The sequence below is a fragment of the Drosophila arizonae genome, chromosome X (assembly GCF_054131065.1).
Source record: "Drosophila arizonae isolate 15081-1271.41 chromosome X, UAZ_ARI_1.0, whole genome shotgun sequence".
In the NCBI taxonomy this organism is placed as follows: Eukaryota; Metazoa; Arthropoda; class Insecta; order Diptera; family Drosophilidae; genus Drosophila; species Drosophila arizonae.
Genome location: NC_142927.1, coordinates 14,607,507 through 14,624,128, shown reverse-complemented (window position 1 = coordinate 14,624,128; position 16,622 = coordinate 14,607,507). Strand labels below are relative to the sequence as shown.

At 32.0% G+C, this 16,622-nt stretch overlaps 2 protein-coding genes across 14 annotated transcripts in view; both read left to right on the top strand.

Moving 5' to 3' along the window:
* Positions 1–6,258, top strand: part of Imp (IGF-II mRNA-binding protein) — a 37,303-nt gene extending 31,045 nt beyond the window's left edge. For all 11 annotated transcript variants that reach the window (XM_018014361.2, XM_018014363.2, XM_089475532.1 and 8 more), the window contains one exon: positions 30–6,258. In XM_018014361.2, coding sequence (XP_017869850.1) covers positions 30–488 — 459 coding nt within the window. In that variant the 3' untranslated portion in view covers positions 489–6,258. The remainder of the gene's footprint in view (positions 1–29) is intronic.
* A 5,650-nt stretch (positions 6,259–11,908) lies between these two features.
* LOC108618392 (monocyte to macrophage differentiation factor) lies at positions 11,909–16,326 on the top strand. Of its 3 annotated transcripts, none has more exons than XM_089475540.1 (5): positions 11,909–12,058; positions 13,903–14,142; positions 14,248–14,438; positions 14,500–14,719; positions 14,813–16,326. In XM_089475540.1, exons 2-5 carry the CDS (start codon positions 13,972–13,974, stop codon positions 15,101–15,103), a joined length of 873 nt encoding a protein of 290 aa, XP_089331666.1. In that variant the 5' UTR covers positions 11,909–12,058; positions 13,903–13,971; the 3' UTR covers positions 15,104–16,326. The 3 variants fall into 3 exon arrangements, with proteins under 3 accessions (XP_089331666.1, XP_089331668.1, XP_089331667.1); XM_089475542.1 differs by having other exon boundaries at positions 11,950–12,093; XM_089475541.1 differs by lacking the exon at positions 11,909–12,058 and adding an exon at positions 13,585–13,682.
* The last annotated feature ends 296 nt before the right edge of the window (positions 16,327–16,622 follow it).

Genomic DNA, 16,622 nt, shown 5'->3' with positions numbered 1-16,622 from the left:
ATTTAACAATTGTTTAATGGATTTTGCAGTCTGCACAGCGACGAATTCGTGCCATGATGCTATCGACAAATCCGCCACCAGTGACCAAAAAACAGAAGGCTGCCAAAGAACAACAATTGCAACAACAACAACAACAACAACAGCAACAGCAACAACAACAGACATTAGCCGGCGCTGCGCCAAGTGGGACTCAACAGCAGCAGCCGCAGCAGCAGCAACAACAACAGCAGCAGCAGCAGCAACAGTCGCCGTCGCAGCAGCAGCAGCCGCTGCCGCCGCAATCACATCATCAATCGTCGTCGGCGTCGTCGGCGCCACCTGCGCATCATCAGCAGCAGCAGGCGTCGTCGACAGCGTCCTCACATCAATTGCAGCAGCAGCAGCCGTCGCCGCCGCCCGGCAACAATGCATCGGCTGCCACCCAACAACAACAGCAGCAGCAGCAGCAGCAACAACAGCAGCAGCAGCTGGCGAGTTCACAGCAGTAAGAAGCTGCAGCAGCCGTGTGTGGGACTGGGGCAGGGGCAAGGGCAGTGCAGAAGAGTCGGGCAAAACTCAACTGGAACAACAACGTCAAGAATTTACCATAATGCCAATAGCAAGAAGACAAACCTACATTTGGATTTCTTTGAACTTCAATCAGGCAACAACTTGCAGTTGTTGCAACATCAGCAGAAGCAACATGAAGATCAACAGCAACAACAACAGCAACTCTCGTCCCTCTGCAGCTCAACAAGAAGAGCAAGAGAATTGATAGTAATGCAACAGCGAATGAGCAGCCAAAGAGCAGCAGCGCAGCGCTCTCTAGCAGCTAGGAAGGAGAGCGAGAAGGCAATGTGTACAACTGTCAAATGCTTGCTTATCAAATAAAACACAGGGTGTTCCCAGCATGAGGCGCCTAAATGTTGAATGGCAACGCACTGAATTGTTGTTTCTCATGGTGTGACTGCTCAAGTTTTTGAAATTGTTTATCATTTCTATTAAACAACAAACACACAACCAGACACACACGCACACCACACACACATACCACACTTACCACTCATACATAATTGAAGAGAGATAGATGCCCGATCTTTATTCAGCAGCTTTTTACCACTAAGCCAGTCCCCCTCTGCAGATGAATATTTTGCCTCATGAAAAGAATGAGGAGGAGAGTAACACACAACAAAAAGAAACACAACTAAACAAAAGTAAGAAAAAAATGAAAGAATTAACGAAAAGAAAATTCAAAAACTATGCCCTACGGCAGTAAATTCTTTTTTTTTTTTTTAATATATTTATATATATGAATATATATATATAGAAAACACATAAAATTAAACATTTTTATGAATTATTTTATTTTTTTTTTAAATCCTTTTTAGTAAGCGTAAATTAAGTGAACAAACACAAACAAACAAGAAAAAAAAAAAAAGAAACGAAAGTGAAAAACAAAAAGAAAAACTAAAACCAATCAATTGGTTTGTGTGTGTGTTTTATAATTGTTTTCTCTTTAATTTTATTAAGCATATTGCATTTGATTTTGCATAAAATTTGTAACAGTTCATTGTATACAAATCAGATAGAAGGACAGCAGCAGCGAAACAGAGAAAGGAAAACAAAACAAAATTTAAAATTGTATTTTATAATTAAATACTAATACTATATTTCGTATTTGCTAATTGAAAACAAAAACAAACAAAGAAAGAAAATATCCCAAATTTCAAGCAGGTGTCAACTTTAGCCCACCTTTTAATAAAACAAACAAAATCAACAACAACCTATAAGTAGATTAAAAAACTACAACTAAACTTAAAAACCTCACATAAAACTAACCTAAAAGAAAGGGGAAACCAACTAAAACGAAAAATAAATCAAAACACAAAAAAATGAAAAAAAAAAAAAAAACAACTAAAAATGAATGTAATGAAACGTAAATACCATAAATTATACAACACACAAGTGTTCAATTCGAGGGTCGAAATAAGAGTTTTCCATAGGTGTATATATACACACACATACAGTCCAGTCTCACACAAACACACACACACACATTTATACATATGTATTTTATCTGTACTCTCTGTGTATAACAGCTACGAAGCAACTGTTATACCCGCCAAGTCGAGCCAGCGATGAGACGCAGACAACTTTGTAGTATAACTTAACTGAAAAGAAAAAACAAAAACGAAAAGAATATTACAATACACACACACATATATATATATATATAGTCCTACGAATATATAGTTTATATTTAAGTTGTGTCTCTCACCTAAATGCCAAGCAAGCAATGTTAGTGTACAGCTGTGTATAATAGTTTTCGAGAATTGAGAATTTGAGATTACGAGTATATATATGAAACTGAATTGTTACTATTGTTTGAGCGAGAGAGGAGGAGAGGGAGTCGAAGATAGAGAGCGAGAGAGTGGTGGAGAAGGAGGAGGAGAGGAGAGGAGAGCATTGTAATCTGTTTGCCTTGAAACAAAAACAAAAACAAAAAATAACGGTGCTGAAATGTTAATTTTTATATAACGAAAAAAACAAGCAACAAGTGTTACATAAAAGTGTTATATTAAAAGAAAAGTTATAAAAAAAGAAGAGAGAAACGAGAAACGTTAACTAACAAGCTGTTATATAAATCACAACATATGTATACCTATATATAACAACACATTACAATATGCGGCCCCATTTCAGGCCCAAACATGCTGTGGCCGATATGCGGGCCAAATGTCACTTTTTTTTTTCTTTTTAAGATTTCATTCATAGTTTAAATGTTGGCGTTTCGTACATACATCAATGTACATCAATGTACCGAACTTGTCATTATTATTTCGCATACGTTTTCTTTCCTCTAATTTACACAGCAAACATAAAATAGGTGTATATGCATATACATACAAATATAGTGTAAAACAGTTAATTTTCCATAGCTGCTAAAATCGTAACTGAAGTAACTGAATCGGAGCAACAAACAATCAAACAGGAGCCAAGACAATAGCCCAATTTTGTTGAAATAGACATAGAAATAGAGAATAATAACGTGAAATTTTTTATTATTATTAACCACTTATATATCTTCTTTTTTTTTATATACATATTTTACAATTTTTTTGTTTGTTAAACATTACATTACATACATATTACATAAACAAGCATCTTTAATTACATAAATACATACATATTCACATAGATTAATCACTATATTCCCTTTTTGTTTTCTTACTGCATTAAGTTAGATATATATCCTATATATATATGCAGACTATATATAAATATATATATATATAGATCTGTAAAATATATAGATTACAATACAATAGACAGTTAACAGCTCGGGCTTTGCGTTACTTTTGCCTGTATAACACTTGCATTTTCGACTGTTATATTCGTGCATTTATAACTGAATAGAACAACAACAACAAAATCAACATTTCGGCCAGAAGAAAACTAAAAAAAGAAGAAAAAACCGTTTCATAACAGACAAAGATTCAAATTCAAATTCGAAAACTCAAAACATTTTAAGGCAGATTTAGGACAGAGTTTTTTTCTTTTTTTATTTTTATTTGTTTGTTATACATATAACACAACAAGAAAGAAAGAAAGAAAAAAATGGAAGAAAAACATACGGAAAGATCTATTGACGAAGATTGAAAAAGTAATTCAAATACCTCAATGTAAGTGCATTATCTTATATGACAAAAAAAAAAAAAAAATTAAGTAAAAAAAAAAAAATACAAAACAAACTATAAATGTAAAGCAAATCAAATAAATGTTAAAAGAGCAGGAAAAGCTTAAGAAAAGAGCAACCTAACGAAATATATAAAGTATGAGCTGAACAATTGCAGAAGAAACTGAAAAGGAGAAAAACAAAAAACAAAAATAATTGAAAATAAAATAATCATAAAGAGAAGATAATTTTGATAGTTTTTAAGCAATGAAACTAAAAGAAAAGAAGAAAATAACCTGATATACATACATATAACATTAAAAGAAACAAAAAGAAAGCGACGAATATAACAGAAAACAACAGTAATAACAACAGCAACAACAAGAGCAACTCTGAGCCCTGAGCGTGGGCGAAAAGGATAGATGCTTTCCGCCGTTAACCAACACTGCACACTAAAGAGAGATAGACATATAGCTCGCTCAGATGTGCCAGCGTTGACGCCCTGAGTTGCATGCCAATTGAGAGTACGCCGGACAGATCCAGACATAGAACCAAAACTCAGACTCAGAACCGAAACCAGAATCAGAACCAAGAACCAAGAACCACGAACTACGAACCACCAGACCCATTATGGAATAAATCAAGTGAAAATTGTTAATGTTTTGCTATTTCCTATTAAGAAGGAGGAAGAGATATAGATAGAAAGAAAGAAAGAAGGAAGAAGAAGAAGCAGCTGCTATACAGTTCCATATATAACTGAACGTTTTGTGTAGCTTGAGTAAATTTGGAGCATAGGAGGTGGGCAGGTTTATTATGAAGTGTGTATATACAAAGGAATTTTTTCTAGGCATAACAGTAATATTTATAAATATTTATATATGTATGTATATATATATATATATAAAAGTATATGTAAAACTGATGAAAAACTTGTTTTGTTATGATTGAGAGTATATATATATATATATATATAAATATATATACATATATATATAAATTTTTTTTTCGTTGGCGTCTTCGAGTTTTGAGTGTAGCGTATAGGAAAAATGTCCAAAGTTGTCAATACAAAGAGCATATACTTATATACTACTATATAGCAAGCCCAAATGAATGACCTATGATGATGTTAGTAAACATATATGAAACTCTATATATGTGAAAAAAAAAACAAACAAAAAAAAAAAAAAGCGTAAAACGAATTTTTCTAAAAAATTCCAAAAATATAAACTAGGATAGAACATGGCAATGTTTTTGAACTTGCATTGTTTTTATTTTGCATAGAATTCCAAATGCTGAAGCAAGAGAAAAGAGAGAGAGAGTAGGTAAAGCTAGAAAGTGAGAGAGAGAGAGAGAGCAGAATGGTTGAGTTAACTAACTAACTATTGACTATGTGAAATGCTCTGTTTAAGATATAAAAGAATACCAATTGGGAGGGGCTTAACAAGCACTATTACAAATAATAATAAACAACAATAATAATAATAATGAAATAAAATTAATAATAATTATACATGATGTGAATGATGCAGCAAGAGTTGATTGATTGACCAGAGAACAATCACAAAATGTGAGTTGGAGAAGCGTGCGCGTTGAAAACGACAGCGAGAAAGAGAAAGAGAGAGTGAGAGAGGGAGAGGATACAAGGTTTAGAGAGCAGCAAAGAAATTATTTTTTAGTATTTAGAGGCTATTTTATATCGTTATTAAAGAGAAAGTGAAGAGACAGAGAGAGAGAGAGAGAGAGAAAGAGGGAGAGTTGGGGTTGAAGAAAATTAAATTTTAGCTTGCAAGTTGAAAAGAAAACAATAAGAACAAACGCTGGTATGTGACATTGAAACAATTTGAAGGAGAAGAAGAAGAAAACACAGAATGTCGCTAGTCGGTTCGCAACAACAGTTATTAGAAACGGTTAGCTTAGGCACATGGGTGGTGGTAGGAGGCGGGTGTTGTCTTTGAAATTTCAAAACATGATTCAAATGCCTTCAGCTCATTTTATAACGGATTTGTAAGTTTTTGTTAAAATTTGCTATAATTTTGCTCATTATATTCTTTAAATAATTTCATGTTTATCAATTGCATTTACCTAACACACATACGTAAACACATACACATGCACATGCATACACACACATGCACACACACATACACAGAGACATGGACAGACAGCCGGACCGACAGTTCGTTTCACAAGCCAAGCGAATTTTCCATTTTCTTTTCACACGAGAGACAACAACAACAACAACAACAAAACGACAACAACCAACAACAACAACAACAAGCGAAAGTTAAAATTTAATTTATCTAAAAGTACTTTTTGTGTTGTAAGTTGTGCCAAGTACTGATAACGTTTAAGGTGTGATAAACTCGTTTTAAAATTTAACAACTATTTAAACTATTTACTGCTAAAAAACAAAACGAAAAAAAAAAATTAATTATGAATTTAAAGAAAAATTTTATTATTTTTTATAAAATGCTTTCGATGTACATTTTATGATAAACACACACACATAAACCTACACACACGCACACACACACAGCAGCACACCCAGGACTTCAAAAGTACTTTGACATTTGATTTGACAGCAACAACAACAACAACAACAACAACAAAAGAAATGCTTTGCGATTACAATTTATTATTTATTTTATTCATATGTATATATATACGAATACGAGTATATGTATGTATGTATATGTATATATACATATCCATTTATGTATATATATGTATGTATGTATACTATTATTTTTTTTTTTAATTTTTAACGTAAAACCTTTAAAAGTTTAAACTCTAAAGAAAACAAAAAACAAAACAAAAAAACAAAACTAAAAAAAAACTTAAAAACACTTAAAAAATGAAAAAAAAAAAAAAAATGAAAGAAAAATGAAGGGAAAATACTTTTAAAAAGGGCATATTTTTTTATATACATATATTTACATATTTACATAACGTTTTTAGCGGTACAAACATCGTGAGTACAAATCAATATTTATTTTGTTTTTTCGTTTGTTTTTTGTCTATTATAAAGAAGGAACGAGAAGAAGAATTTAGGGATTTCCTCAAAACATAAAAAAAAAAGAATATTTTGTTTTCAATCGTTAGGCGACAGTGAAAGAGTTTTCAAAGAAAAAAGATAAAATGGGGAAACAGTTGAGAGACACTGGAATACGCACTCTTTTTTTTTTTAATATTATATACGATGATATAGAAAGATAACGATATAATGCGAGTTTTAACGTAGGCTAAACGACGACACGCATAGCAAGTTAACAGCCGAGCAAAGCAGCAACAGCAGCAGCAAATAGCCCAAAAAGCAGCCAAATCAGCCAAATCTCACATGCAAGATGAAGAACGAATACGAATGACAGTAACAAGAGAAAAATATTTAACGAACATAAAATACTAACTAAAAACACTTAAGTACTAAAAATAATGGTATTCAAATTGTGAAACTCCGGAAGCGCAGAGCACGTCAGAAGAACGAAAAGAAGATGAAAATACAATAACAAATGAAATAAACAAAAATTGGGGGTTAATTTTGTTTAAACAAAAAAATAATACTAAAAGAAAATAAAATGATTTTGTTTGCAGAAAAGTTGGACGCAAAATAAAAACTGAACACCAAACAGTAAAAATGAATTCGAAATGAAACAAGAAAAGCGAAAACAATAACAAAACAAGACAAGAAACTAATGAAACAGCTGGACAAGGTCAGAGATTTAGAAGCATTAAAGTTAAGAGCAGAGTACTAGAAACAGAACCAAAACAGCAGACAGACAACAACAGCCAGAACCGTTAAAAACTACCCGGATACGACACAACTGTACTAAACAATAACAAAAATAAAAAATAAAAAAAAAAACAACAAATACCACTTAAACGTTTGGCATATGAACCACAATGCATGGAAGAACGTACATAAAAAATATTTTATAATAATTAAACAGTTTAAGTTGCTGAGCAAGCAACTAAATTTGAGAAGCAAACTATGTGAATGTACTAAAAAACACACACACACATACATATATTTTTAGCATATAAGAAGAAGGCAAAAAAAGAGAATGGTGAAAATATGAAAACAAATACAAAACACAAAAATAAAAACATAACTGAAGCAAATTTTTTGTCAGCCGTAAACGTTTTACATGTACTAAAAACTTGGTAAAAAAAACTGTAAACTAAAAAAAAAAATAAAAAATAAAAACAAAACAAAAAAATAAAAAATAAAAGCAAAACAAAAAATGTCCACACACCACTACCCACATATACATACTATATATTATTGAAAAATGTTTGATTAAATGATTGACAGACACACACATATATATACACACACACACACATAGAAATTTGAAGCGAGCCCTAAGCTAATTTCTCTATATAATTCAATATTATATTTAACAAGCAAATAATCGAAATGAAACAACAAATATTAGGCCTGCTTTTGTGTATTTTCCAGAAAAAGTATAAGAAAAATAATAAAAAAAATAAAATAAAAAAATATATATATATAAAATATATATATGTAGTGTGCATCGAAACAGCAAAATTTATAAAGCAGCAAAACGTCGGAAAATTTTAAATGAAAAGAAAAGGAAATATAATTTTAATTATTAATACTTTTTTCGTTTCGCTGTTATTTTTTTGTTTTTGCCCTTTGTATATTTCGCATTTTTTTTTTAACATTTTCTATATAATGTAATTTATATTTGTGTTTAATATTAATTTTTTTTTAATTGTAATAAATTTACACGGTAATCAACTGGAGACTGAGCTACAACATATATTTAGTTACCGTTATGTTTATTGCATTTAAAAAAGAAAAAAAAATACAAAAAAAAAAAAAAAAAAATAAAAAATGGCAAAGGCCAGCATAACACACACACACACACCTACACACAAATCAATCTTATATATATGTATATATATACATGATATATGCATATTATATATATATATATATATATATAGTGAGTTTTTATGAAATGATGTCTTAACTGAATTTGGTTCGCTCTATTCATTTCTTATATAATATTTTGTTAAGTAAATTCATTCATTGCCTACGCCATTTTGTTGTGCATCACCCTTCACCGGTGACCTCTATCCAGACACCTTTAAAACAGTAAATATTGAATTCGTAACGAAATCCAGCTAACGGTTTGCCTGTGTGATAGTAGTTTATAATTAAAGCCGTTTGCTGGATCCACCATCTGCAAATCATAAAAAAAAACTGAAAACAAGAAGAAGCATTTAAATGGCGAGCCAAGTGAAGAACCATAAACATATATACATAATCCAAAATATATACACATATAATAACATGAGAAAATACACATACAAATATAGATATATATATATATATACACAAATATATATAAACAAAAGAGAAAAAACGAAAAAAAAGAACTTTAAAATATTTTTATTTTTACTTTAATTATTTCTAAAGTACATACGTATCTGTAGTTAAAAAATTTTTTTTTCGTCGTCTACATTTTATTTGTTAAGTTCATTAATTAATCTACATAAATAAAAGATAATCTACAAAAGTGTAGGCGACCTAATGTATCTACATTGTACATTGTATCTACATTACTGAGCTAAACTATCTATAAATATTTTAAATATAACAAAACAACAACAAAAAAACAGTAAAATATTATTAAAAAAACCAAAAAAAAAAATTACTTCTTTTTATTTCAATCTTTATTTTAGATTCTGGGTTTGCTGATTTTCTTTTACAACTTCAATTGATATTGAAGTTATCATATTTTAGCTCGGATCCAGTTTTTGCAAACTTCCTATTTTTTTGCCATGATTTTTATATTTTGATTGATTTTTTAGTCTTTGGCCAAGTCCAACACAATTCGGTTATTTTTTAATTTGTGTTTTTCCCCCAAATTATATTTTCTCTTCTCAGTTTTCCGACATTTCCAACACGAATCTCGTTTACAGCCAAGGACAAGGCAGCGCACACAACCAACCGACCTCGAAATGATGCCAAGAAATGTGTGTTTAGGGCCAAACGCTTTTACTATGATGGAACTCTATGCAAATGTACCCGAGATTCTATTTGATATATAGTATATATAATATATGTATGTGACTAAACTACTGTAACTACTACTATATACCACACGAGCCGAAAACTCAACAATTCCCCTACCTAAAGCAAAACTTGTCTAAATTATGAATTTATTACATGTGTAGCATGTGTATCTGCAAAACTAAGGCATAAAAATGTAAAAACTAAAACATAAGGAAACACTGAAAAATAAAAAAATACAGAATACACACAACAAAAAATAAAAAAAAAATAAATAAAAAAAAAAAAAGAATCCAAAAGGTGTATAAGTACATTTATATATACATTTATACGATACATACTATATACTAATTAAAAAAAAGAGATATGCAAACTAAAAATAAATAAATAAATGAATAAACTACCTCAGCTTTGAATATTTCTATAGAAATGTTATTAAATGTATTTGAATGGCAAAAAAGATTAAAAAAGAGAAAAAAGTAAAATAAAGAAACAGAAATGGCAAACAAGTTTTAGAGCTGCATTTATATACATACATACATACAAACATACATGCATACATACTAGTAACAATACTATTTATACTAAGTGTACGTACATTTTGCATATTCCTATATAGCTAAATAAACATAAAGGCAAAATGGGTCACTAAAACAAAAATGAAAAATAAATAAAAATGAAATCCTAAAACAAATTCATATATAGTATATATATTTGTATACATAAAAAAGAAAAAAAAAAAAAAAACAAAACAAAACAAATAACAATAATTTTGCGTCCATTTTTGTTGTTTCCTATACAATGATAAATTCTATGAAAACAAACGTATTTAATTACATATATAATTGTTTTAATGTGTGAACGTAACCAATCAGCAAAAGTAATCAACCAGCGGCAGCAGCCAGGCTCTAATGATTAATGGAAATGTCTATACTACTTACATATATCAACTCAGTGTATGTTTGTCTCTGCCACTAAAAAAAAGAAAGAAAGAAAGAAAAAAAAAAAAACAATGCAAAAATAACCATAAACACGCAAGAAATAAATAATAAAATTACATTAAAATATATAATTAAAAAAAAAGAACCTTATCCATAAGAAAGCTTTCTCGGTGTCAGTTGTGTCATAGTTTAGATTCAAAGCAAAATTAAAAATTTATTAAAAAAAAACTTCATAGATTAACCATTGATTTGCAAGACCTGCACACCACTGTGTATGCCATGTAGACAAAATTACACACTACTAAAAAACTAAAGACAGTGTCCAGGCAACTTTATTTAAACAGTCCCAAGCAGTGGTCTACTTTATCTAAGCATAATTACGAATGAAAACAATTATATACATGTGCGTACATTAAGTCCACTAACATTTTTCCTTTTCGATGTAATTGATTGTTAAAGACACTTAGGCGAAATGCGAAAAGCCAACACAACAACAACAACACACAACAATACAATAAACATTAAACATTAAACTACTTTTAAACACATACACCTCAAACATATTAGTAAATCAAAAATCAAAAATGTACACCCACGAATACATTACATTCCCCACATCAATCTAATGGCAAACCCAACTAAAATGTTAAACAAATAAAGATAAAGTAAAATTTTTGTGAACATGTGAAAACGAAAAAAAAAAACGAAAGGAAATTTACCCAATAAATGATTTTTCGTATACACTTACTTGGATATTATTTCAAACTTGGCGCCAAATATGCCCGATAAATATGATAAGCTATCGATACATCTGTTTATTAGCGATAGTTCTGCCTGCACTCAGTGATGATTCAAATCACATATAGCAGCTTGCAATACTAACGGCTATTCACATTATATTTAAATTATCCAATAGCTTAACGAATCACTACTCGTTTTACACATTTGAACTATCTTGCAACTAAACTAAAAGCTAAAATTCATATATTCCCCGAGCTTAAGGCTCAATGCGTTACAATTGTTTGGTTGGTTTAGTTTGGCTGCAGTGCAGCCCTGGATTCATTTTAACCGCCGTCAATTTAAACATGGCTGTACAAACACAAAATAAAAACTTTAAGCTATATTTAGGTAAAATATAGCACAGGCCACTGTATGAATGTTGCTAAAAAAAATTAGACATACAAATGCGAAAACTCTTAAATTTGGTAATTGTGCATTGTGTGCCATTAGACCATTTTAGACCGTTTTGAGATATTTGGTCACCCTGTGAAGTACTAAAAGTATTGATATCGATTTCGTTACACATCGATGACCATAGTAATCGTCCCAAAGAAAAAGCATAAAAGCATAAATGTATTTACAGTTTACAAACAGAAATAACTATAACAACAGCATAGAGCGGAGCGCTTTAAATATAACGTAAATAAAAAAACCAATAGCAATAAAATCATTCTGTAAGCTAAAATAGTGCAATATGACTTTTGGATTTTAATTGCGCGCGCTATAAAACTTAAATATATATGTGTTTCTAACTTATTTGGCAGGAAGAGTCGCCTTTTGTCGGCTTAATAGAACAAACGTGTGTGTGTGTGTTAGTGTGAGTCTGTGTCTGTGTCGGTCGCTGTGTCTGTGTCTGTGGCTGTGTGCGTGCGTACAATACATAACAACAAAAGAGTGGACAACACCTTGGCGACGCTAACAAATTGAATTAGGAGCTTTAGAGTGTAAACAATGCTGACTGACGTATATGGGCATATGTCCATCTTTGTCTCCCCATCCTCAATGAAGCAAACAACAAGTAGACGTTGCGCCTGCTGTCATTTGGGCTATTTATATGGCGATTAGTATGCTCAACGAGGAAATGAATCGAAAATGGGGTGGGTTTTGGTCATGGGGAAATTGTTGCCGGGCAGGTCGATCAAAAGGCATTCCATATGCATAGAGCTGCATATATGCTATGCAAGACTCTCTGTCTGTGTATGTGTGTGTACTTGTCTATTCATGCATAATTCATAATCAACGGGCTGAACTAAACTCAAATGTAATAAATTAGCTCAGATACACTGGCTGCCAGCGGGAAACAAGAAGCACAGGTTCCCAGTTCTCGTTCTCGTTGTTGTTGCTTTTATTAGTATTATATTTGTTTCGTGCTTTTATTTGTGGGACGCAAGAGTAGATTCCACCCACTTAACAGCATGCAAGCAGCAAAAGTGGATGGCACTGGCTGCGCCTGACCTTGGAGCAAATATCGACTCTACGTATAAGCTTCATATATATTCATATATGTATGTGTATATGTACAATTGTTCATCAATCTATTCAATGCAATCTGTAGACAAATGCAAGGCTTTAAGGCGCACTTCGTTGCTCCGACGTTTCGATAGATTGGACTTTGAGTCGTTATTAAATAGTATCTCAGCTTGTCGTACCACTCTCACGCTAGTCGCCTTGATAAGACGACGACGATTGAATATAATGCATTTGAAGCATATACATACATATATAGTATTGTAGCAACTATATAATTATATATGCATCGTGATATATGCACAAATGTTTGCTAAATCTACACGCTTTAAACGACGTATTTAACCTAATGCTCCAGCTGATTAAATCAGTGAACTAAGCTTATCATCACAAATAATGGCCAACAAAAAAAAACGAAAATTGTGAATTTTGTCACAACAAACAATGAGTAAAAGAATTTTAATATTTCCTTGATTAAACTATTATTGTCAAATTATGCAATTCTTTGAATTCAAGTTTTTAAATTTAATATAATATACACCATAATATTGCATAAGTACACATTTTTGAATATTCAAACTGATTCTATTTTTATTTGTAATTTCTCTTTGAATTAATTTTGTTTGATAACATATGCAACCAAACACTTTGCCAATTTGAAGTGAATTGAACAATTTCTTTGTTAACAAATTAATTAGGCAGCTAGATTGGTAAGGGTAGACAACAGATAGGGCTTATCAAATTTCGCTTAGCTAATCCGGAATCAATTCGACATCGTCGCGACAAGTTCGATAAGGTAAACACAGCAAACCAATTGAGCTATAAACATAAAAAGTCCAATAATATAATGGTATATTGCGCTATCTATCTATCATAAAGGGGATTGGGGTTTGGCTACCTTATCAGGCTCCAGTGTCAATCATTGGGCCTATTACAATCGAGCGATATATCAATATACATAAACAAAATATGTGTAGAATCAAAGCGAATGGTATTTAAATAACAATAATCGACAGAACCAGCTGCTGAAAGCAATCCACAGTGCAGCGAACGGGGCCAGCTGCAGAGCGAGCTGAGAGCGGACGATGAATAATCTACTGCAGGATATACAAAACAAATACTCATTTCTGGATAATCTATTCAGTCACGTATGGAAATGCATTATTCGATCGAATCTAAAGCTCAAGCTCCAACTGCGAAATATTCAGTGGAAGAATGCCAAAGCAAAGCCCGGCTGCGCCTACCAACCCACAGAAGTAAGCCATATTAAATAAACCTAAGAAACATACATAGGAATTTGTATGCAAATATAAATATATATATATATATATGTATATATTCAAATTGATTTCCTTTCAAAGATCGAGCAAGTGGCAAATGTTATCACCCATGGCATTTGGATAGTTCCCGCCGTTTTTGCCGTCATCAAGCTCTTTGAGCGATCCAACAGCTATAGCCAATATTTAGTCTCATGGGTCTATGGCACCACGCTCTGTATGCTGTTCACAGTTTCCACATTTTTTCACTGCTCTTGCTACTGTGCCGAACATAAGTGAGTTTCGCCAAAATATATAGCTAACCTGTTCCACTTTCTACACAGTTTATTTCTTCAGACCGCCAAAAAACTACAATGCTTGGCCCACATTCGGCTGGCAGACGTATCAGGGTCTAAAGAATGTCTTGCATCGTTGCGATCGTGCCATGATCTATGTGTTTATTGCCGGCTCATATTTTCCCTGGCTGACGCTGGAGAATACCGACCATTCTGCTATACTCTTCTGCATGGAATGGATTATTTGGCTAATGGCTGCAATTGGGATTGCTTACCAACAAGTAAGATAAGATGCGAGCGTTTCTCAATCGATCGAGCTTCATTTCATCTTCATCTTCATTTTGGCCTTGTCTTGCGGTTTCGTTTACTTACAGCTCTACCACGAACGCTACAAATGTCTGGAGACCTTCTTCTATATTGTCATGGGCCTGGGTCCGGCGCTCGTTGTCATGCTCACGGGACATAATTTCAATGGCATGTTGCAGTTGAAGTTCGGCGGTGCCTTCTATATACTGGGCATTATATTCTTTAAGTCAGATGGTCTGATTCCCATGGCGCACGCCATTTGGCATCTGTTCGTGGTGCTCGCCGCCGGCTGTCATTATTATGCGATTTTAGTAAACTTATATCCGAATGACTCCAATCATTTACAAACTAGTAGCTAAGTTAATGCTAGGTATGGGCATAGCTCACGGCTCACGGCTCCAAGGACCTTATCGTTGAATGTACTTAACTAACTGACCAACGGTTCCATTAATGGTAGATGGTGACCCACCAAAACTCTATTTGATTACGTATTTTATTTTTGAAGTTGTTTTTTTTTTTTTTTTAAATATTTTTTTTGTAATGATAGTTTTTGAGATAACTGAATGTATTCCTTCCTACCAACAACCCATATAAGTTACTGCTCCAAAATTAGCCAAATTTTGTACAAACTTTATAGTATTTAATTAATTTGTTTTTGTGTGGTATGAGTTGAGTTTTGCAAACGGATTTATATATTGTACGATAGCTGTAGTTCTAGATGTAGTAAGTTATAAAATTTGTTAGAATAAGGTAACGGATTCTGAAGATATTCGATAATGAAAACGTATCTTGTGATCAACATCTGCGGTCTTGCCAAAGATTGGAATGGAAATTATTAATTCTCAAATCATATATAATATAAGAACGTTCATATATATATATACATAAATATATACGTATATATATGACCGATTTTCTTGTAGGTAGACCAAACACCTATACACATATATATATATTTATTTTTTTCTATATATAACATATAACTAGCTCACATATGACAATGTGTGCTTTAAAGACTAACAAAGTGTACAAACTCCAATAGTAGAACTTGAACTTCAACTTTGACGATTAAATTCAACGCCTTTCAAAATACTGGAAGCCCGCCTAAATAGTTATATAAAGACCTATGTATGATATATAATATATTGCAAATATAATTATAGTTATAGAACGAACATAAGCTTAACGCGAGCCAATGTTTGAGTGAAGGTGTTAGTTAGCCAGTCTGTTGTTCAGCGTGTTATGTTACTAAGTAGATAATTGCTCAGGGAATACTTATGCAGACCGCATTGGTGCTGTCTATCGGCGGTGTATGATTGCTATGGGGTGCAAAACGAATTCATTGGTTCGTGGTTAACGCACTTAACTTGTATACACAATTGTTTTTGGATGTTTGGCGAATTCCGAAGTGGATTATACAATGAATTATTGCTGAGCAGAATTTATATATTACAAAGGCATGAAATGAATTATACATTTGTAAAATTACTTAAATATTATATATATATATATACTACGTATACACATACTAGATATATCTATGAATCTATACAATAAATATATTCCTGGTATGAGAGATCAATCAACATTGCATATTGTTTTAATGGGCATTTATTTATTTGGAATATGGGTATTTGCATTTTATGTTTTTGCCATTAAAATGTCTTCGAATATAAAAATGATTATTCGTTTTTTTCTGTTGGTTATGATATACATATATTTACACAAATCATATAAGTCAAGTGATTAATTACTTCAAAACAATTTGAATATGCCAAAGCGCGCCAAATGTTTTAGCAGTGCTGTAAAATGCCAAAGACTATGATCACCAATATTATCGCAAATCTACTATCGGCACTACCACTAGTTACTATCGAT